The following is a 24,944-nucleotide window of genomic DNA, read 5'->3' as shown; positions in this document are numbered from 1 at the left end:
CCCACTAAGCTGAAGGCTACATAGGCATGTTACTATACCACTCACATGACGGTGTTGATTCTGTAAATATGAATGTACCTTAATCAAAACCATGTTACCTCACTTAGCTATAGCTTAGGCATGTTAGACCAGTGAATTTGCACAAGAGCCTTGGTTTGTGCGAGCCGAAACGGCACATCGGAGACAGAGCATATCTCTGAGACAGAGCATATCTCTGAGACAGAGCATATCTCTGAGACAGAGCATATCTCTGAGACAGAGCATATCTCTGAGACAGAGCATATCTCTGAGACAGAGCATATCTCTGAGACAGAGCATATCTCTGAGACAGAGCATATCTCTGAGACAGAGCATATCTCTGAGACAGAGCATATCTCTGAGACAGAGCATATCTCTGAGACAGAGCATATCTCCTGTTTCTGTAGTGTGAGGCAGCTTGATGTACAAGTACATCCCCTGGACAGGACGCTAGTCTATAACAGGGCCTTACCACTTATGTCAAAATCTAACTTTATTTGTCACATGCGCCAAATACAACAAGTGAAGACCTTACAGTAAAATAAATAAGAAAAATCTCCTTAATGTGGAAACTCTAACCAACAAGTTCCAAAGTTATTCGCCACGTGCAAAGGATCCAACAGGTGTGAAACAGTACAGTGAAATGCTTTACTTGTGAGCTCTTTCCCAACAGTGCAGAAACAAATATATCTAGATAATAAAAAGTCAAACATAAAACACAAGGAATACGGAGAAAAAGAAAAGAAACATGAGAAAGATAAGAAAGAAGTATATACAGATCAGTGCCAGTACCATATTCAATGTGCAGGGGCCACTCAGGCCTCTCAGATACTAAAGCTTAGGCTGGGTACTCACATGACAGTGTTGATCCCAGAGAGCTGTTGGAACATCTGCAGGCCACATCCCACCAGGAGTGCTCTCCGAGTGGGGGGGTAGGTTAGCATCCTCCAGATCACCGGGCCATCTGGACACACACACACACACACACACACACACACACACACACACACACACACACACACACACACAAAGGAGCAGAGGTTAGAATATACCTATTGATCATCATCAGCCTATCAATGGACAAACACAATACACATGAAACAGGCCAACAGCGACACCAGCAAGTGGCTGAAGTTTTTTCTGTTCTGTCTGAAAGTAAAGTTGTGTCTGAGGCAGAAGCAGCAGGCTTACAGCTGAGACCTTCAAACAGAGACTCCAGGGAGAAGCAGTCATAATAGGACAGAACGTCTGGCATGCAGAGCTTTGATAACTTCACTGAGATATCAAACACACACAATAATGGACAAATATGGACAAACACACACAATAACAGACAGACAGACAGATGCTGACAAACATACACAAACACAGACAAACACACACAGATACACACAGTGTTGGCCTGGAGCAGCTGTGAGGGAGTGGATGCTCGCTGGGCTGGGAAGAGCTCCTTTAGCTCTGAGACAGGCTGAACACACACACACACAAAGCACACGCACAGCTACCGGACAGCACCTCACTGAAACAGAAAACACTCTCTCCAGGACCAGTCACAGCAGGCTCTCCCTATAACCATTCAACACTGACCGAGCCACTCTGCACTTAGCCACACACACTGGGGAGACCAATCAAATCACGCTGTTTTTCCCAGCACAACGCTTCCTGACTATTACTGCTGTCATTATCTTTGAATGCATGTATGGATGTCCCATCTTATGCCTCTCGTAAGCTTAGCTAAGTTATTAATCAAAATATAGATCTGTTCATATCGTGTGTATCACAAAATAATACAAAGATGCCATAAACATTCATGGAAGTTGAGTCTCCAAATGTTACCGGTACACCTTATTATTTATAGCTGACGGAAGTGAATGTTGACTTGGACTGTGTGTGTGTTTGTGTTTATCGACTGCGTGAGTAAAGTGAGTGTGGACATGAGCTGCCAGGTTACAAATGTAGCCATCAGGAAATGATAGGAAGTGATGTGTTTATGAGAGTCAACTATTTGTAGAGCACTAACATTGTAGAGGCAGGATTGAATGGGCCCAGGAGACAATACCAGAGGACAGAGAGCTGATTAGCTGCAGCTCAGATCCTGAGAGATGGACAGACAGATCGCCGTGAACCAACCAACCTAGGTAATGGGTCTGTCAATGAATGAAGTGCAAACTTCACAGAGACGCACAAATACACACACAGACTGATAAACACAGACACTGCTTGTGCATACACTCACATTCCCCAGCAAGAAAACCAAAAATGTCGCTCAAACAGAAGGGGGAACGAAACAAAATGGGGGCTTGTCCCCATTGTCTAGCTGATAGTGGAACAGAGTAAATATGTTTCCCTCTCTCCGCTTTTTGCTGAGATACAGTTGAAGTCAGAAGTTTACATACACTTAGGTTGGAGTCATTAAAACTCGTTTTTCAACCACTCCACAAATTTCTTGTTAACAAACTATAGTATTGGCAAGTCGGTTAGGACATCTACTTTGTGCATGACACAAGTCATTTTTCCAACAATTGTTTACAGACAGATTTCACTTCAAATTCATTGTATCACAATTCCAGTGGGTCAGAAGTTTACATACACTAAGTTGACAGTGCCTTTACAGCTTGGAAAATACCAGAAGAATATGTCATGGCTTTAGAAGCTTCTGAAAGGCTAATTGACATCCTTTGAGTCAATTGGAGGTGTACCTGTGGATGTATTTCAAGGCCTAACTTCAAAATCAGTGTCTCTTTGTTTGACATCATGGGAAAATAAAAATAAATCAGCCAAGACCTCAAAAAAGAATTGTAGAGTTTGCAAAGCTGTCATCAAGGCAAAGGGTTGCTACTTTGAAGAATCTCAAATATAAATGTTTCCATATAAAAACCCTTGAATGAATGAAGGTGTCCAAACCTTTGACTGGTACTGTATATTTAAAAAAATGTGTTATGTCTTATATTTAATTGTTGACACCCAGCAGACGCCATGCTTACATTGGAGAAGGCGGCGCATTTAAGTTGACCATGTTGTGAAATAGAAGTTGTTTGCTGTGAGCAAACTTAGGATAGGATATATTTGATGTCTTAAGGGAGAAGGTGTTACAGGCTTTTGGTTTTTCCATTTATGTTTTGAGGTTGGACTTTAGCACATACAATGTAGCTCGTTAGCACGTAGTGCACACCGATTGGTGTCACCTCGTAGTCAGTATGTTTTACACCTGTGCTGGTTGCCATCTCATTAGTGGGAAGGTGTTTCACCTGTGCTGGCCCAGGTGCTATTTAAGAGTGGCTGGCCTAATGCTTCAGTTGTCTTGATAGATGCAGTGGGTTAACACCTTTAGTTGGCACGCCCTATTTTGAGTTCTAGACAAGCAATCCTTTATCTGATTTTGGTTTGCTTGTTGTCTTTAAGTTTTGTGGGGGGGGTTTCTTTTGTTTGCCTCTTATTGGGCAAGTTTAGTGGGCGCTCATGGTGGGTGGCTTTTAGGTTCCAATTGTTGTTGCTAGTCAACTATCAGTGGACAACCCCATGAGTGTCTTAAACCCCACCTGTTTTATTGTGGCCGTTAGTCAGTGACTCTGTTATTTCCCAATTCTGTTTGAATTACATTTTCTTGCTGGGGAACGTAACATACGCAGGCAGAGAGACACACACACACACACACACGGGCATGAACAGCGCTCCCCTCTAACCTAATCAGAGAACAGATGAGTCCAGCGAGAGTGAGACTGAGAGGGGAGAAAAAGGGGGGTGATAGATAGAGGGGAGATTGAGAGAATGATTGATGAGTGAGAGAGGAATAGGGGGGTGGAAGCTAAATTTGAAGCTAAACTCACTCAAATGAACACTACATTAGGATGGAAAGCAGGGAACATGGATAGAATGTCCTTTCCATCTTAATGTAGTGTTCATTTGAGTGAGTGTAGCTTCCAATTTATCTATATCTGTCCCGGTTGGTTCACAACGGTCTGTCTGTCAACGTAATGTGTTCCACTGTACTATAAAAGCCGTTTTAGCCATTATACTCACACCACCTATCCTTTGAAAGTCTACCACAAAGACACTGCTCCTCTTTAATTTAATTTAATTTAATTCCATATTACTCATAACAAACCTACAACAAACCTACAGAGTGCAGTAGCCATACAGTAAAAAGGAAACACAATAGACACCGCTGAGTTAAAACCTAATTAGTGTACAGTCAGATGAGGCCAGTGTTATGGGGTATCTTCTCCCCTTTGATACCCACCAATGGAATCCCCAATTATCCAATTTCCCCTTGGCAAACTTCGCCAGAGAAACACCCCAGCGACTCCAATTAGAGTGAATTTTCCAATGTTGGTATAGCGATTGCTTCACGAGCTGGGATGTTTTATTCTGCACATCAAATAACCCAGAAAGGGTTCCTAGATGTTCTCTCATGGAACCTTCTGCACAGGCACGCATCACTGTTTGATTACTACAGTGGAAACATTTAATTGATCTCTCTCCACTGCCTGTCTTAGGCTACACAAAGGAGAGTGACAGGATGAATGTAGCCACAGTGCCAAGAGAGAGCGAAAGCGAGAGACGGAGAGTGAGCAAGGAGAGAGATGGAGAACGACAAAGAGGGCATGTGGGGGAGGAAGAGAGGGAGAAAGCAAATAACAGAAAGAGAGAGGAAGGGATGGGGGAGTGAGTGAGTGAGTGGAAGAGAGCGAGACGTTCGACAACATGTCGATTATTTTACGTTCCTTTGAGAAGGATTCAACTTTTCAGTATACTGATTAGGATTCCAATCCAGCTACTGATAAGCAATGGAGATTCATGTCCCCATCTTCTTATTGATCAATAAGTCATTTGTAAGGTTGTGGAATGTCATCCTCTGTCGTGAATAGATAGTTTGATTAGGTTCGGGACAGACAGGACCTTGGATAATACCCAATCAAGGTAACCCAAGGAACTTAATGAAGAGATCAATGGAACTCCCATCTACAGGAAGATTAACAACCAAGTCCATTCCTTTCAGAGTTTATGGAAATAGATCTTTCTGTCCCACATGTCATTTAACTAAGTGTCTGTAAGAGATTTCCGCAAGGACAGTACATTTCCATCTCTCCTCCTTTCCCGCTTTGTTGTTCCATCTCTACAGATGTATGAGGGTAGCAGCTGGATTGGTTATCCGAGGGCACTGAGGGCCGGCCGCCGGCGGTTGCCAAGACCAGTCAGAAAGACAGTAAGACAGACACATACGGTATCTTCGAGAGCACACACACACATACAGTGCCTTCGGAGAGTATTCAGACCCCTAGACTTTTTCCACATTCTGTTACGTTACAGCTGTCATGACGTTGCCCTCTTTGGGTACAGCAAGCCCATCCCCCTCTCCCTGCCTCCTTCAACTAGGCTGCTGTGGTCAGAGAGAGGTCGTAAATTCCTGAGAAGACCCTGCCTCATGGCCACACAGTATAAGAGACAGAGTGAATTTTCATACAGAACAAAGGAATTTCTTCCACCTCACAGAACTTGAGGTCCAAACAAATTTCATGTTCCGGGGCAAGGTATAAAAATAAAATAAAAATCGGTGAAGAATCCAGCTACGAACTGGTCCATTTGTTACATTTAGGGGAAGCTCATTGGAGACGGTGTGGCCACATTGCCACAACGCTGTTTATATAATAGCCTCAGATATGAGGCTTACATCTAATTGTTGTATAAGATGAATGAGTGAATATGATACTGTTTGTAAAATTGTGTGATGTGATTTTGGACTGTTTAATGAAGGAAACTCCAATTCCCTTTTGAGTTTAACTAAATCAGAGGACCGCCCATGAGCCCAGTTAGGGTCAGGCATCCTTTTCTGCAATTTCGAATAAAAACCAACTTTGAGAAATTATCACCAGACCATGTTTTTCTCCCTTAGGAGGGGACGAAGGTTGCAAACCATTGCTGAATCTTTTAACCATACCACATGGTTAAACGCTTAGACTATCGATACCGACAGAATAAGAACAAGTCTTTGATATTTATTACTAGTCTGCAGCTAGGAATTCGGTATCATTGAACACGAAGAATGACAACCGCCGAAACATCCATTCGATAACGACTGAAGGAATGTCATTGTGAACTACTCAGTCTAACCACCTCAACAGAGAGATTGGGAGAGAGACTGACAATTCTACAAAATAAGCAACTTTTCAACAGCGATCAAGAAGACACACTGAGCGTAAATATATATATTGATTGCAATTGTTCCAGAATGAGTGACCGTTCATTTGCAAAGGAATAACATTTCAATTGTTATAATTATTAAATCTGTAGTGACTTCAGTCGACCCCCACTTCCCTTTTTGTCCACCAAGCCGCGATTTAGCCGCGGTTTAGCCCACTAGGGCACATTCTCCTATCATTTCTTGTAACTATATTTACTGTTTGTTTATGCATTTCTGTGGATTACTTAGTTAGTAATAAATAAATGATTTAAGACAATTGATGTATGGATGACTCATAGTGAAGACTGGGTTCGTGCAGATAACCAACAATTTACGACATTTGGAATGAGACTAACGTGAGGTAAAGTAAATAATGAATTAATCAGAAGACTATGGATCAGTTATGAAAATATCAGAAAAATTATTTTTGGAAATGATATTTTAGGAAATGATATTTTCCTTGGTGCCCCGACTTCCTAGTCAATTACAGTTACATGATTAATCAGTTTAATCGCGTAATACTAATTACAGAGAATCTTTGATAAAAACTAAAAGTCTTCATTTAATGATAGTAAAGACACGACACAGCCTTATTCAAAAATGTATTAAATAAAAGAAATCCTAAGCAATCTACACACAATACCCCATAATGACAAAGCAAAAACAGTTTTTTTGAAAACAGATACCTTATTTACATTAGTATTCAGATCCTTTGCTATGAGACTCGATGTCCATTCTGTTTCTATTGATCATCCTTGAGATGTTTCTACAACTTGATTGGAGTCCACCTGTGGTAAAGTCAATTGATTGCACATGATTTGGAAAGGCACACACCTGTCTATATAAGGTCCCACAGTTGACAGTGAATGTCAGAGCAAACATCAAGCCATAAGGTCGAAGGAATTGTCTGTAGAGCTCCGAGACAGGATTGTGTCGAGGCAGAGATTTGGGAGAGGGTACCAAAAATGTCTGCAGTATCGAAAGTCCCCAAGAACAAAGCGGCTTTCGAACTCTTTAAATCTTTGGCCTGAATTCCAAGCGTTACGTCGGGAGGAAATCTGGCACCATGCCTACGGTGAAGCACTACCTTAAGCACTCAGCCAAGACAACGCAGGAGTGGCTTCAGTACAAGTCTCTGAATGTCCTTGAGTGGCCCAGCCAGAGTGCGGACTTGAACCCGATCAAACATATCTGGAAAAACCTGAAAATAGCTCACCATCCAACCTGACAGAGCTTGAGAGGATCTGCAGAGAAGAATGGGAGAAACTCCCCAAATACAAGTGTGCCAAGCTTTTAGCGTCATACCAAAGAAGACGAGGCTGTTATCGCTGCCAAATGTGCTTCAACAAAGTACTGAGTAAAGAGTCTGAATACTTATGTAAATGTAATATTTCATAAATTAGTAAACATTTCTAAAAACCTGTTTTTCCTTTGTCATTATTGGGTATTGTGTGTAGATTGATGAGGGTGAAAAAACGATTGAATCAATTTTAGAATAAGGCTGTAACTTAACAAAAAGGGTCATGGGGTCTTAATACACACACACACACACACATATGCCCAATTCTCCTAGTCTGTCTGGACTCTCTGTTCCCTGACGTTGTCCTTTTGTCTGTAAACCTGTCCCTGTGTGATAGCTCTGCTGTCCGGTCTGTGAGACACAGATCTAGTTATCCATCCTTTATGATCAGGCCTGTTCTGTTATGTTCCATTGCATTTAGCTTTACAGAAGAACAAACACTGACACTGAGTTACGGACAATAACACTCTGCTGTCTTCTCATGAGACACTGATGTACAGTTGAATATGAATGAGAAGAGAAAAGAAGAACAGAAGACAAGAGCACAATCAGGATGACAGAAGAGCAGAAGACATGACTTTACTTTGAAGCAAACAGAGTTGTTGATGTCAGTAAAAAGACCAATACTGTTTTAAAACCTCCCTGTACAAACAGGCAAATAAAACAATGCAACAAACATCTCAATGATCAATTGATCAATTAGATGAGAAAGCTTATCTCAGTGTAATTTCATCATGCATGGAGAGAGCAGAGAGCTACAGTTAGGTAGTTGTTCCCTTTGAGGTTGACGTGTAAAGAAATCTTGTCTTCCTAGTTAGAAATCTTTTCCAGGTTAGCTAAGAGTACAAAAGGGAGACTGGTGAGAGTTAGATCACATTTCACACAGATAGCCAGGAGACAGGAGGGATGCATTTTTTTACATCTCCACTCTCTAGCTCAGTTTTAGTACTTGTATTATTTAACAGTTAGCTAAGCTTTTCAGTTGTCATGACTGTCCTGTAAGGATCCGAATGCGTCAAATCAGCTTGGCAATGGATGACAGTAACCAGACCCTCTCTTGCCCACAGAGGGAGCTGGTGGGGACAGCTCACAACCTGTCATAAATTAAAGGAGATCCAGAGAACACCCCTCTCCAAATTGTCTCCAGAGACTTTTCCCGACGAAACTCTAACACGTTCTAAAGGGAATAATCAAAAGATATTCCTAACAGAGAATGTGGGGAATGGTCAGAGGCGAGCTAAAGAATTATAATGTCATATGGGTTGTTATTTTGTGATGTCATTAAAAGTGTAATGAAGGAAATACTGTAACTTGAAAACTATATACACTACATGTACAAAGTCTCCATCCTTTATGTTGAGCATTAAATATTAACAATTATGACAGTATGTTTGTTAAGATAGGAATGTGATTTTAGAGCCATAAGAGATAATTGTCTTCAATAAACTTTGCACTGTAAGTAGCCACGCTCCGACTGAGGTCAGAGAGCGTGTCAGCCTGACATGTAGACCAGGAAAGACAGAGTTTCAGCCAACTTATAAAGTGGTTTGAACTCTGAATCTCAAACGTGGTCCTAAGTAAAATCTCTTCGAAAGTGAATTTAAGTGGGAACATTCTAATACTCTGTCAAATCACCATAGTACGCTACTCTCATCACCCAACTGGAACCATCAACACGGCTGGCTAGCCTATCTTCAATGAAGCTTCGGGAGTGAATGAGAGGAGAACAGAGAAACACCTCTTGGACAATCAGAGCCGTACAAACGTGCAGAGGAAAGGCCCAACACTCTAAGAAGGTCTGGTTCCGACAAAGATAAATGGCGAACGAAGGCATTCACACATAAATAGATTCATGATTTCTTTCCCCATACGGGCAGCAGTTCATGTGCAAAGTATATGATTACTGTGAGAGTAGTTCCTAAAATGTATCAACGATATGTGTCTTATTCTCTCTCTAGCTCTCCCTCCCTGTCATTCTCCTTGGTAACAAGCCGCCATAGGTTGTGCCAGTCCACTAGGGACCTTTTCTAATGTATTAAGTGTGTATGTTTATCCTGTGTTATCATTTAGTAGCTAGTAAATAAATAATTTAACCAATGTGTAGTACTGAATCTTAAGTAAGGCTGCGGTTTTTGCAGATGCAGGACGTTACGACTGTTCAGAATGATGATATGATACGAGGTAATGATTAATACATTGACTGTTTTATGGATATGATCGGTAAAAGACCTTTAGAGTTAAATTCGGGAGATGGTAACTCTTTAAACAACTACTCTCGTGGTGCTCCAAATTCGTAATGAGTTAGTTGTTACATGATTCATTTAAATCGAGTAACGTTTAAACATAGTTGATTCAATAAATAACAGTCATCAGAGTAATGAAAGTAAAGTCAAGACACAGTGTACGTTTACTGCATTTCATAGTTTAAGAATACAATCTGTATTCCCATCTCCCTTCATTCGTGATCATTCATTCACTGAAATGATGATACTTTCCTCTAGCCCACCTGTGGACCGTTATGATTGCATTGACACTGAGCATTCATATTGAGCATCTACAGTTCAATCGGTGACGTCACTCGCTCTGAGACCTTGAAGTAGTTGTTCCCCTTGCTCTGCAAGGGCCGCGGATTTTGTGGAGCGATGGGTAACGATGCTTCGAGCGTGGCTGTTGTCGATGTGTGCAGAGGGTCCCTGGTTTGGGGCGAGGAGAGAGGAGAGGAACACTTGTTTTACTGTGGTTTCCTCCAGCATCTTCACAAGTTCCTTTGATGTTGTTCTGGGATTGATTTGCACTTTTCGCACCAAAGTACGTTCATCTCTAGGAGACAGAATGCATCTCCTTCCTGAGCGGTGTGACGGCTCTGTGGTCCAATGGTGTTTATACTTGCACACTAATGTTTGTACAGACGAACATGGTACGTTCAAGCATTTCAAAAGGATGAACCAGACTTGTGGAGGTCTACAAAAAAAAATCTGAGGTCTTTGCTTATTTCTTTTTATTTTCCCATGATGTCAAGCAAAGAGGCACTGAGTGTGAAGGTAGGCCTTGAAATGCATCCACAGGTACACCTCCAATTGACTCAAATTATGTCAATTAGCCTATCAGAAGCTTCTAAAGCTATGACATCATTTTCTGGAATTTCCCAAGCTGTTTAAAGGCACAGTCAACTTCGTGTATGTAAACTTCTGACCCACTGGAATTGTGATACAGTGAATTATAAGTGAAATAATCTCTCTGTAAACAATTACTGGACAAATTACTTGTGTCATGCACTAAGTAGATGTCCTAACCTACTTGCCAAAACTATAGTTTGTTAACAAGAAATTTGTGGAATGGTTGGACAACTAGTTTTAATGGCTACAACCTAAGTATATGTAAACGTCTGACTTCAACTGTACGAAGAAACAATACTCCAAGCCACAGCTCCATACCTCTTCTCAGACATAGAGAACTGATATTGTATACTGTCCATTTTGGGTGGGATTGGTGTGGGGACTGGGGCTTCCATGGGATACATTTGAAATGTTTTGGGGATTGCTTAGGTCTTAATTATTATTAGGAAGGACTATGGTCAAAGTCGGATGTCGTGTACTATATTTAGAAAATATTATATATATATAAAAATTAAAATGGCCAATTTGGGTAAAATCAAGTTGCTTTATTTTTTTTGAGATTAAACTATATTTCAGCTAAATAATGTTGCAGGAATACTTATGTTATCTGTTTCTAAATACTGCCTCAGTCTCTCTTTAAAATGTGATGCCTCTGTCCTTGCTGGTGAATACAAAAAGATAGCTTTTCTATCAGAGCTACTTTCCCCATGATTGAGTCCCCTTATTCATTAAGTAGAAGCTTGAAACCTGACAAAATCTGTTGGATAGGATTCTGAAATCTTGCCAAAAGATATCTGTTACAAAGTAATTTGGGGCCCTTTAAAAGAAGGCATTCTGTGGTGCTTTCAGAAGACAAAAAACAAAGCATTTTCTTCACAAAAACAGGACAAAAATCAATGGTCAAACTGATCCATTCAATCAAAGCAGGTATGGGGCTATCTCTGGGTACAGGAGGAAACGACTAACGTACAGTGCATACGTCACTCACCACCCTCACATACACGTGACAAACACTAACTGGACAACGTCATAGGGTTCCGTCCCCATGTGAACCCTTACGGAAAAAACAGATGAATTTCACGTGATCACATGTGAGCTGTTCCAAAAAGACATGCGCAACACACACACCTCCAGTTTCAACCAATCAACTCAGCCCCTAAGGCATTGCTCTGGCGAGGAGCTGTGAGTCTAGAGGTTAATATCTGGGCCCATTATATGGTTCGTCTGGGGAAAAAATGGTTCCCTGACTAACCCCTGCCCCAATACAAATGGGAGAGAGAGCGAGAGAGCGAGCGAGAAAGAGAGCATTTACAACTCTGGATATTACTACTCACACAATGTTATCTTAGCAATAATGAATATTGTGATGTAAGTGCACTGAGATCATTGAAGATCTAATAAACTGTGTTTACTAGGAGCCATTTGAGTAGCGAGAGGTTTGTGCGTAGGTTGTTCTTGGATGGCTATTATTATGGGGACTTGGTACTATTAAGGATGTAATATTCATTAAACAAATACTTTAATTGGAAAAGTGGATATGGGTGAATGAAGGCAAAAATAATTTCCAATCCACCAGCAACCCTGAGCTATGGGTATGACTAATACAAATGTACAGGGTTGTGTTCCTATGCTTCACAGACCTCAAATAACAGAGGGGAAGAGAGCTTATAAGTGGGCCAGTACCAGACTGGTGGAGTGTGAGAGTATAGCTCTGTCTTCATTCACATCTCAACACAAAAGGTCAGTCCTAAATCTTCATTCATTATGCTTTCATCTGCTTTGACAAAGATCATCTGCCTTCCATTGTCCTTTAATGCTTCCTTTACATCCTTACATAATGACTTAATTGGGATCTTTGTTGAATTTAATGGCCCTCTCTGTTCAATATCAAATCGAATTATATTTGTCACATGCGCCGAATACAACAGGTGTAGGTAGACATTACAGTGAAATGCTTACTTACAAGCCCTTAACCAACAATGCAGTTTTAAGCAAATACCAACAAAAAAAGTAAGAGATAAGAATAACAAATTATTAAAGAGCAGCAGTAAATAACAATAACGGGGCTGTATACAGGGGGAACCCGTTCACAGTCAATGTGAACGGGTTCGACTGGTGTCGGAAATTGAAGTAATATGTACATGTAGGTAGAGTTATTAAAGTGACTATGCAAAGATAACAACAGTCTGAGTAGCCGTTTGATTAGCTGTTCAGGAGTTTTACGGCTTGGGAGTAGAAGCTATTTAGGAGCCTCTTGGACCTAGACTTGGTGCTCCGGCACTGCTTACCGTGCGGTAGCAGAGAGAACAGTCTATGACTAGGGTGGCTGAAGTCTTTGACAATGTTTAGGGCCTTCCTCTGACACCGCCTAGTATAGAGGTCCTGGATGGCAGGAAGCTTGGCCCCGGTGATGTACTGGGCCGTACGCACTACCCTCTGAAGTGACTTGCTGTCGGAGGCCGAGCAGTTGCCATACCAGGCAGTGATGCAACCCTTCAGGATGCTCTCGATGGTGCAACTGTAAAACCTTTTGAGGATCTGAGGACCCATGCCAAATCTTTTCAGTCTCCTGAATAGGTTTTGTCGTGCCCTATTCATGACTGTTTTAGTGTGCTTGGACCATGTTAGTTTGTTGATGATGTGGAAGCCAAGGATCTTGAAGCTCTCAACCTGCTCCACTACAGCCCTGTCGATGCAAATGGGGACGTGCTCGGTCCTCCTTTTCCTGTAGTCCACAATTATCTCCTTTGTCTTGATAATGTTGAGGGAGAGGTTGTCCTGGCACCACACGGTCAGGTCTCTGACCTCCTCCCTATAGGCTGTCTCATTGTTCTCGGTGATCAGGCCTACACTTTTGTGTCATCAGCAAACTTAATGATGGTGTTGGAGTTGTGCCAGGCCGTGCAGTCATGAATGAACAGGGAGTACAGGAAGGGACTGAGCATGCACCCCTGAGGGGCCCCCGTGTTGAGGATCAGCGTGGCGGATGTGTTGTTACCTACCCTTACCACCTGGGGTTGGACGTCAGGAAGTCCAGGATCCAGTTGCAGAGGGAGGTGTTTAGTCCAAGGGTCCTTAGCTTAGAGCTTTGAGGGCACTATGGTGTTGAACGCTGTAGTCAATGAATAGCATTCTCACATAGGTGTTCCTTTTGTCCAGGTGTGAAAGGGCAGGCAGTGTGGAGTGCAATAGAGATTGCAACATCTGTGGATCTGTTGGTGCGGTATGCAAATTGGAGTGGGTCTAGGGTTTTTGGGATAATGGTGTTGATGTTATTTTATTTCACCTTTATTTAACCAGGTAGGCCAGTTGAGAACAAGTTCTCATCTACAACTGCGAGCTGGCCAAGATAAAGCAAAGCAGTGCGACAAGTTACACATGGGATAAACAAACGTACAGTCAATAACACAATAGAAACATCTGTATACAGTGTGCAAATGAAGTAAGGAGGTAAGGCAATAAATAGGCCATAGTTGTAAAGTAATTACAATTTAGCAATTAACACTGGAGTGGTAGATGTGCAGATGAGCAGATGTGCAAAATAGCAGAAAAACAAAAACAAAATATGGGGATGAGGTAGGTAGTTGGTTGGATAGGCTATTTACAGTTGGGCTGTGTCCAGCTGCAGCGATCGGTAAGCTGCTCTGACAGCTGATGCTAGTTAGTGAGGGAGATAAGTCTCCAACTTCAGTGATTTTTGCAATTCATTCCAGTCATTGGCATCAGAGAACTGGAAGGAAAGGCGGCCAAATGAGCTGTTGGCTTTGGGGATGACTTGTGAAATATACCTGCTGGAGTGTGTGCTACAGGTGGGTGTTGCTATGGTGACCAGTGAGCTGAGATAAGGCGGACCTTTACATAGCAAAGACTTATAGACCTGGAGCCAGTGAGTTTTGCGACGAATATGTAGTGAGGACCAGCCAACGAGAGCATACAGGTCGCAGGGATGTGTAGTATATGGGGCTTTGGTGACAAAATGGATGGCACTGTGATAGACTGCATCCAATTTGCTGAGTAGAGTGTTGGAGGCTATTTTGTAAATGACATCGCCGATGTGAGCCATGACCAGCCTTTCAAAGCACTTCATGGCTACAGACGTGGTAGTCATTTAGGCAGGTTACCTTCGTGTTCTTGGGCACAGTCTACTTGAAACATGTTGGTTTTACAGACTCAGACCGAGAGAGGTTGAAAATGTCCATGAAGACACTTGCCAGTTGATCAGCGCATGCTTGGAGTACATGTCCGTCTGGCCCTGCGGCCTTGTGAATGTTGACCTGTTTAAAAGTCTTACTCACATCGGCTGCAGAGAGCGTGATCACACAATCGTCCGGAACAGCTGATGCTCTCATGCATGTTTCAGTGTTACTTGCCTCGAAGCAAGCATAGAAGTAATTTAGCTCGTCTGGTAGGCTCGTGCCACTGGGCAGCTTTTGACTGTTTTTCCCTTTGTAGTCTGTAATGGTTTGCAGGCCCTGCCACATCCGACGAGCATTGGAGCCGGTGTAGTACGATTCGACCTTAGTCCTGTATTGACGCTTTGTCTGTTTGATGGTTCGTCAGAGGGCATAGCGGGATTTCTTATAAGCGTCCGGGTTAGAGTCCCACTCCTTGAAAGCGGCATCTCTTCCCTTTAGCTCAGTGTGAATGTTGCCTGTAGTAATCCATGGTTTCTGGTTGGGGTATGTACGTACAGTCACTGTAAGGATGACGTCCTCGATGCACTTACTGATAAAGCCAGTGACTGGTGTGGTGTACTCCTCAATGCCATCGGAATAATTCCGGAACATATTCCAGTCTGTGCTAGCAAAACGTTCCTCTAGTTTAGCATCTGCTTCATCTGACTACTTTTTTTACAGCTCATCTAATATCATAAAGTAGGTAATAGTTGATGTCTGTGAAAATTGTTGTTTGTATCCACATGTCAAAAATATTTATGGGTAAAATCATTGAAAACATATTCAGCAAGATAAACTAATTTAGTTTGTTTCAAAATTGTTTCCTTGAGCTTAAAAATAAACAGAATAAATGACAGTGGAAGAAAAGGAATATTCATTCAAAACTCGATTAGCTGAACTAAATTAGAAGATAACCCCGCTAGCAATGTTAATATTAAATTATCCCTCATTTCAAATAACAATGCAAATCCCCTTGTGTCTCCAGATAACGAAGCTAGGAAATTAACATGGGTGTCATTGGACTGTAACATACCACGACACACCTCATACGGAATCCAAATTACCGATGAATAAGACAATAATACAACGGGTGAATGAGTTTGTCTGTGTACCAAATGGCACTCTATTCACAACATAGTGCAGTAACAGAGTCCCCTGGAGGGAAGCCAAAGTAATTCCGCTACCCAAGAGTGGTAAAGCGGCCTTTACTGGTTCTAACAGCAGACCTATAAGCTTTCTGCCAGCTCTTAGCAAACTGTTGGAAAAAATGCTGTTTGACCAAATACAATGCTATTTCTCTGTAAACAAATGAACAACACATTTTCAGCATGCTTAAAGAGAAGGGCACTCAACATGTACTGCACTGACACAAATGACTGATGATTGGTTGAAAGAAAGTGATAATAAAACTAAGAGCATTGTATTTGGTACAAATCATTCCTTAAGTTCTAGACCTCAGCTGAATCTGGTAATGAATTGTGTGGCTGCTGAACAAGTTGACGAGACTAAATTACTTGGCATTACCTTAGATTGTAAACTGTCATGGTCAAAACATATAGATTCAATGGGTGTAAAGATGGGGAGAGGTATAGCCGTAATAAAGAGATGCTCTGTTTTTTTTTACACTACACTCCAAAAAGCAAGTTCTGCAGGCTCTAGTTTTGTCTAATCTTGATTATTGTCCAGTCGTGTGGTCCAGTGCTGCAAGGAAATAACTATTTAAGCTGCAGCTGGTCCAGAACAGAGTGACACATTTAGCTCTTAATTGTAATCAGAGGGCTGATATAAATACTATGCAGGCCAGTCTCTCTTGGCTAAGAGTTGAGGAGAGACTGACTGCATCACTTCTTCTTTTTATACGAAACATTGTGTTGAAAATCCCAAATTGTTTGCACAGTCAACTTCCACACAGCTCTGACACACACACTTATCACACCAGACATGCCACCGGGGGTCTTTTCACAGTCCCCAAATCCAGAACAAATACAAGAAAGCGTACAGTATTATATAGAGCCCTTATTGCATGGAACTTCCTTCCGTCTCATATTGCTGAAATAAACAGCAAACCTGGTTTAAAAAAACAGAAATAGCAACACCATGCAGAACAACACCTCTCCCGTATTTGACCTAGACAGTTTTGTGTATGCATTGATATGTAAGCTAAAAAAAAGATGTAGTTCTGTCCTTGAGCTGTTCTTGTCTATTGATGTTCTGTATTATGTTTTGTGTGGACCCCAGGAAGAGTTGCTTTTGCAGCAGCTAATGGGGATCCAAATAAAATACCAAATACCTGGGGCTATAAAGGGTACCATTTGGGATGCATCCTATCTTCAGGCAATAATAACTGAAGGAACCTATTTGAACATCTACATTACATAAATCCAAATTATTCTAGTTCAACAGATACAGGATTTAATCAGATCTAAGGCACCAACCAACAGGATTCCATAAAATGGTAAAAATGGTAAATTATGAATTAAGCAGGAGAAGAGGCATGACTTGTGCTACACTCTCTGTCTCCTGGATTAATGTCTAACTGTGTAATATCTCATCTAATTTCTTATCTGCTTCTTTTGCCCATATCTCGGTGAGCGAGAGAGAGAGAGAGAGAGAGAGAGAGATAATGAGAGAGAGAGAAAGAAAGATAGAGAAAGAGAGATAGAGAGAGAGATAGCGAGAGAGAAAGAGAGAAAGAGAGAAATAGAGCGAGAGAGGGAGGAATATTGCATAAAACCTCATTGTAAATTTGTACAGCGAGCAGATAACAAACATAGTAGCATACAGTACCTTGTATTCATTACGAATGACATACTGCATCATTCAATTACCTGAAAGCACAGCAGCCATTGAGAGCAAAATGTCAATTATGAATCAAATGGGGAGATTGTGCTGTGGGGAAATTTCCGTGGATGGTAAGCATAGGATAAAACATTTCTTCATGGCTGAAAAATATGGTTTAAAAAATAATAATAAAAAAAAGGTCTGTAACAATCATTTCTGAGGCAATTAGCTGTGAGGTATCTCAGAACCTGTCAAGAAACCCGTTGAAGATTAGTTAATTATACAGTTGAAAGACAAAGCCTTTGACAGCTGTAACATCTATACAGTAGTGCAGGACAGAACATCCCTCTCTCCCACTCAGTTTCCAATCTGGGTGTTAAAACTTGATTCCTCCCTGACCTTTGACAGCCACATCAAACAACTGTGTAAAGCGGAATTCTAGCACCTCAAGAACATTGCCAAACTCCGTCCTACCCTCACTCAGTCTGAAGCAGAGAATTTCGTCCATGCCTTATCTTCTCAATGCTGCACTACTGCAACGCACTCTTCATCGGGATCCCTGGCAGGAGTCTCCATAGGCTCCAATACATCCTGAACAACGCTGCCAGGATCCTGATGAGAGAGCGGAAACGCCATCACACCCCCCTCATCCTGGCACCTCTGCACTGGCTCCCCATCTCATTCCGGATCGAATTCAAAACCCCCCTGCTGACTTTCCAGTGTATGGAAAGTCATGGCAATGCCCCGCCTGATCTCAAACTACTCTCCCTCTATAACCCCACCCGCACCCTATGGTCAAGCAATAGCCTGCTCCTCCATGGCCCCAAGACCAAGCACTGCTCCAAGGGGGAATCAGGCTTTCAGCTCGACCGCCCCCATCCTCTGGAATGCTCTCCCAGGCCACCTGAAGGCACCACAGACTCTGGGCTCCGTTCAAACGGGCCTAAAGGCTTTTCTCCTAAGAAGGTTTCTGTTGATAGCTGGGCTCCTTGGAGTCCTTGTCCCTTGTAGTGTCAGCTGTGTTCCTTGTGTCAGTTGCCCTGTCTCTGCCCTTTGAGATTATTCTGTATCATGAAAACTGCTTCACAAATGTAATAAATTATTAGTACTTTATGCAGTACATACATTCTTAGAAAAAAAGTTGCTAGCTAGAACCTAAAATGGTGCTTTGGCTGGAAGCAAAAAAGGTTCTACCTGGAACAAGTGTTATCCTATGGGAACAGCCAAAGAACCCTTTCGGATGTCAAAGAAAACTTTAGCTAAAAAAAAAAACAGCCTCTAATTTCACTCTTCCTTGCCATCCCCTTCTCTCTAAACCTCACATTCTCTTTTCTTAGCTTCTCTAATTCTGTACCTCGCTAGAAGAGAATCTGTTTGTTCCCTCTCTCTGTTCTCTCCCTCTCTTTTTTCCTCACGCTTTTGTCTATTTCCCTCCATCTTTCACCCCCCCCTCCACCCTATCCCCTTTCTCCCCCTCTAAGAACACAGTAATCAGAGTCCATTGACTAGTGTGTTGTGTTGTTAGTATCAGTCCTGTGATTAGTATCATCAGGGGCTCTAACAGCTCCTCTGCCTCTCTCTCCAAATCAACCTGTAGTCTTGATCACATAGCCGCTGCACATCAAAACAGCACACACAAACGGAGAAACACACACAGAGACACGTGGATATACTGTACACACACAGAGAGAGAGAGACAGACACATGGATACACCCACGCAAACGACACTCTCACTCTCTTCTCACAGAATATTACCCCACAGACCCATCAATATTTAAAAAATATATTGAATCCTCTCCTGTCTGAAACTCAGTCATATAAAAGACCAACAATGCTAGGTCAGGGTGTAGCTCAGCGGATGTCGTTCCACCGTCACACAGAGGTCATTATCACAAAGGAAACAGCTTAAAGAAGCATGGTGCCTCTTCTGTTGATTGACTTACCTGTGTGTCTGACTTACTGTGTGTGAGCCTCCTTCACCCTATCAGGCTACTACGGTGTCTAACTAACGCTGAGATAAAACGCTTTTCTAAAGAGGAAAACATTATCATGTTGACTGGTAATAGGCTTGTTCCCAGCCATATACACCAGGTAAAATAGGTTAATATATGTAGATATAATACGTTCAGTAGGCCTGAATAAAAACACGGGGTGAGTTTCCTGGAAGCTTCGTATAGGATTAAGATAAAATAATATCAGGAAAGATTATCTTAGATTAAATATTATCTTACTAGTACTAAGATGGCAGGGAATTTCTAATATATTCTACGGTAGAGATGGAAGCCCAATGTTTTAATAAGATATACTCCAGCAAAGAGAAGCAGAGATCAGAGAGCAGTGATTGATACAGATATTTCTTAAGGGGTGGATCAGCTTTAATATTGCGGAAAGATTGTTGCTTCCATCAATGTAATTGTCTGCATCATTTCCAATCCCCCATATTTTTGGGGGGTAAATATATACATACTTTATTTTAGAATATACCTTTATTATTCCCCGCAAACCCTACCACCCTTCCCCGAATTGGAGTAAACTAATAAACAATAATACTTAGGCTTCTACCTTCAGTTTCTACATCTTACACATTTTACAGACACAATCTATTTTACAATAGTTATATTTTGTTTGTTTTTAGTCCTTACTCTATTTCTGATGTCCATCCAGTTTGATTTCTATTTGTAACTGTGCTATTTCACAACATTTCTGAACCTATAAACATTTTACAGACCCTGTATGTTTTACATTGGTTATCTTGTTATTAGTCCCACCCTTCAGCTCCATTCAACCCCTCCCATCTCTCTCTTAACACCATCCATTTTGGATTTCTATTTGCCATATATTTCTCAACTGTGCTGTGATGCTTCACAAAAGTACTGAAACTTTCTATTCTCATAGCTTCTACAGATTGCAAATGAAAGATAAAAGTTATTGCTAAAATAATTATTGTATTATTGATTGATTGACTGACTTTTCAAATCCCTCAGTATTGCTATCTGCAGCATTAGTTCTAGGAAAATTTTGCAATTCTTCAGCCATTCCTGGACCTGTTACCAAAAACGAGCTAAATATGGACAATACCAAAATAAATGATCTAATGACTCTGCCTCCTCACAGCAAAATCTGCAGAGCTGGGAAGATTGTATCCCCCATTAATATAACATTCTATTGGTTGCAAGAATTTTGTATAATAATTTAAATTGAAAAAATGTGAAGTTTTGAATCTGGCATTGTTTTGCGTGTCAATTCATAAACCATGTGCCATGGAATGGGTACATCGAAAATCTCTTCCTAACCATTTTGTCAATTATATGGCACAGCTGTACATTTTTCGGTTCTTAAATTAAATTGGTATATGTTTTTATTTATCACAATTTTCTTTAACCATTTATGTTCTTTAATGCAGGGCCGACAGGAACGTTCCTTACTTTTCCTCCTTCTACTTGCCTCTTTAATTTCTGTGATAGCTGCATGTGTGACATAACTCCACCAGTCCTATTTATGATATCATTTACAAAAATACCTTTTTAAACATTTTATTGAAAAATATGCTTTTTTATCTATTAGTATATTTGAGTTTAACCACAATATTTGTTGCATTATTTGTTCTGTCTTTTCAGGTGCATTAAACTGAAATTGCAACCAACTTTCTAAGGCTTGTTTAAAAAAGAATGATATTTTGGAGATGATTTCGTTTTCAAACAACCGAAAGTGAGCAGTTGTTTGCTGAATAAAGGGGAAAAGGCCATTCTTAAACATGGGGTGAGACATTCCTACCAATTTACTAGAGAACCATTTCGGAATTAAGTAGAACTTTTGTATGACTGATGCCTTTAGTGAGAGGTCTAATGCTTTAATATTTAATCATATATAAATAGGCCCTACTCATTTTATCTGGCTTGCCATTCCAAATCAAATTGAATATTCTTTTGTTCATATAATTTAAAAAGCAGGTCACTAGGTGTAGGCAAAACCATAAGCAAATAGGTAAACTGTGATATGACTAAAGAGTTAATCAGGGTGATATTTCCACAAATAGACAGGTATTTTCCTTTCCATGGTAGCAAGATATTATCCATTGTTGCTAACTTTCTATAAAACTGTATTGGAGTGAGAATGTCTTTCTTTCAGGATTTGTATACCGAGTATGTCCATCAGACCATTTTATTGGTAAACTACACAGTAATGTAAAAGTTGCATTTTTTTTTGTGATCGAATACGTAATATAGTACACTAATCCAGAGAGGATAGCAAAAGTATCTATATCCTCTATGAGGCTGTGGAGGGATTCTAATTGTGGTTTTAAAAGAAAACATGAATCATCAGATATAGTTGTTAGTTGTGTTGTTGTTATTGATGTTGTGTTGCTCTGTCACTCTGTACAGTATGTGTCATGGTGTTTATTATTGCTCTTTAATCCTGGCTGTGTACGGGTGGATGAGTGACTGGTGTTTAGAGTGACACTCACTATCATCACATCAGAGGTGATGGAGACAGGGAAGAAAGGGATGAGGTCATCATGGAAAACAAGTCAGGGAGAAAGCGGACAAAGGAAGCACCTGTTTTCCCAGGTGTGAGGTGTGTTTATATGTGTGTGTGCTTCTCCTGCGCCCCTCTCACCTCCTCCGCAGTCTTTCTCCTCCTCCTCGATGCTGTTCTTGATGCTGTCGTACTCCTCATCTATGTTCTGATTGCCTCTAATCTGGCTGAGCACGCGCCGGGCCTTCTGGGTAAGGCCTTTCTGGATCAGCCAGCGGGGGCTCTCTGGCAGGAACAGAAACCCCACGAACTGAAGCACCGCAGGGACCATCGACAGACCCAACATATACCTGGAGAAGAGGAGAAAAGGCAGAGAGAGGGGGGAGGGGTCGGTGAGGGAGAGAGAGAGAGAGAGGGAGAGAGCGATATATTAGTTGTTTCATCTGTGAGAGTGACTCTCTGGCAAAAGGAGGAACCCCATGAACCTGAATACAGCAAGAACCACTGGCAGGAGGGGGGTGCGAGGGAGAGAGAAAATGTAATATATTAGTTGTTTCATCTTTGAGAGGAGAAACTCCATGAACTGCAGCACAGCATGAACCACCAATAAAGTATACTTGGAGAGGATAGGGAGAGAGGGGGGGGGATGGAAAAAGGGAGGAGGAGAGAGGGGGGAGAGAGAGATCAATTAGCCGTTTCATCTGAGAGGATGAGAGAGGAGAAACCCCATGAGCTGGAGCATAGCAGGGACCACTGATGGGTTGCCTCCCACAATGTAGCAATGTTCCAACATACATGTCTGTAGCCTACTTAAGCCTCGTTCACATTACCCATAAACACTCTGTTACGTTGTGCTGGATGTCATGCACTTCAATGGGGAGGTCCACGACGGAGTGGAATGGCAATGCCCCCCCCTTACAGTTGAAGGCTCCGTTGTGAGACCGACGCCGCACACTTTAAAATGTTCCAAACGTTGTGTCGTCTAGTTACCAACAACAACAAAAAACACAGAAAATTACAAATGTGTTTTCGGTGATGGCTTTATGGAACAGGTAGCAACTTTTAAACAATTATCCATTCCTATAAGTGAGAACTATTTTAAAAATGTTAAATAATTACACATGGGCTCTTAAGCCAATTACGTTATGACTGTTGCCCACTTTTAAGTTTATTGTGATGAGATGGTAATGGCGTTTGTTTTTTATGATAATTATTAAGCTGGGGAAGGTACATCTTCTGCTGTTTCTGGGAAACTTGACAATGGCAGATATGGCAATCGCCTTCGTTTTTGCCAATGAAGTGGATGCTATCAAAGCGCCACTTCTTCTACATAAAGCTCAACATGATGAACATCATTTAAAAAAAATGTATTCTTTATTTAACTAGGCAAGCCAGTTGAGAACAAATTCTCATTTATAATGACGGCCGACCCCGGCCACACCCTAAGCCGGACGACGCTGGGCCAATTGTGTTCCACCCTATGGGACTCCCAATCATGTCCGGTTGTGATACAGTCTGGAATTGAACCAGGGTCTGTAGTGACACCTCTAGCACTGAGATGCAGTGCTTTAGACTGCTGCGCCACTCGGGAGTCATGCACTTCAATGGGAAGGTCCACAACGGAGTGGAATGGCAATGCCCCATTGCAGTTGAAGGCTCTGTCGCAAGATGGACGCCGCATACCTTAAAATGTTTTCAACCTTGTGTCGTCCAAGGAATTATTATTCTGATGATAAGGAAATAAGATACAAGCCCATGCTCTTTCTCCCACAATGCTTTGGTTCTGACTTCAAGTTGCAATTGGTGAGGAGCAAATGCAGAAATTCACAAGCCTTGTTTTGTATTTTTGTGATGGTTTTCTCAAAATATAACCAGGTAGGCTACTAGAGTGAGAACATACAAAATATATTTTATATTTGAGATTCTTCAAAGTCGCCACCCTTTGCCTTGATGAAAGCTTTGTACATTCTTGGCATTCTCAATCAGCTTCATGAGGTAGTCACCTGGAATGAATTTCATTTAACTGGTGAGCCTTGTTAAAAGTTCATTTGTTGAATTTCTTTCCTTATTAATGCGTTTGAGCCAATCAGTTGTGTTGTGACGGAGGGGAGGGAGGGGGTTGGGGGGGAGGGGGGTCGATTTGCTGCAAAGAAACAACTACTAAAGGATACCAATAAGAAGAAGAGACTTGCTTGGGCCAAGAAACATGAGCAATGGACATTAGACTGGTGGAAATGTGTCCTTTGTTCTGGAGTCCAAATTGGAGATTTGGACCGCCATTCCTTTGTGAGACTAGGTGTGGGTGACGAATGATCTCCGCATGTGTAGTTTCCCACCGTAAAGCATGGAGGAGGAGGTGTTATAGTGTGGGGGTGCTTTGCTGGTGACACTGTCTGTGATTTATTTAGAATTTAAGGCACACTTAACCCACATGGCTACCACAGCATTCTACAGAGATACGCCATCCCATCTGGTTTGGGCTTAGTGGGACTATCATTTGTTTTCAACAGGACAATGACCCAACACACCTCCAGGCTGTGTAAGGGCTATTTGACCAAGAAGGAGAGTGGTGGAGTGCTGCATCAGATGACCTGGCCTCCACAATCACCCGACCTTAATCCAATTGAGATGGTTTGGGATGAGTTGGACTGTAGAGTGAAGGAAAAGCAGCCAACAACTGCTAAGCGTATGTGGGAACTCCTTCAAGACGGTTGGAAAAGCATTCCAGGTGAAGCTGGTTAAGAGAATGCCAAGAGTGCAAAGGATGGCTACTTTGAAGAATCTCAAATATGAAATATATTTTGATTTTTGGTTACTACACGATTCCATAGTTTTGATGTCTTCCCTATTATTCTACAATGTAGAAAATAGTAAAAATAAAGAAAAACCCTTGAAT

At 41.5% G+C, this 24,944-nt stretch overlaps 1 protein-coding gene across 1 annotated transcript in view; it reads right to left on the bottom strand.

Annotated features, from left to right (window-relative positions):
* LOC109896407 (proton myo-inositol cotransporter) overlaps positions 1-24,944 on the bottom strand; it is a 60,672-nt gene that overhangs the window by 20,593 nt on the left and 15,135 nt on the right. Inside the window, exons 3-4 of the mRNA XM_020490662.2 lie at positions 22,190-22,398; positions 874-982 (exon numbers count right to left, since the gene is read on the bottom strand). Coding sequence (XP_020346251.1) covers positions 874-982; positions 22,190-22,398 — 318 coding nt within the window. The remainder of the gene's footprint in view (positions 1-873; positions 983-22,189; positions 22,399-24,944) is intronic.

Source organism: Oncorhynchus kisutch, linkage group LG9 (assembly GCF_002021735.2).
Source record: "Oncorhynchus kisutch isolate 150728-3 linkage group LG9, Okis_V2, whole genome shotgun sequence".
Lineage (NCBI taxonomy): Eukaryota > Metazoa > Chordata > Actinopteri > Salmoniformes > Salmonidae > Oncorhynchus > Oncorhynchus kisutch.
Note: the sequence above shows the minus strand (reverse complement) of the source record. Positions and strands in the feature narration are given on the sequence as shown.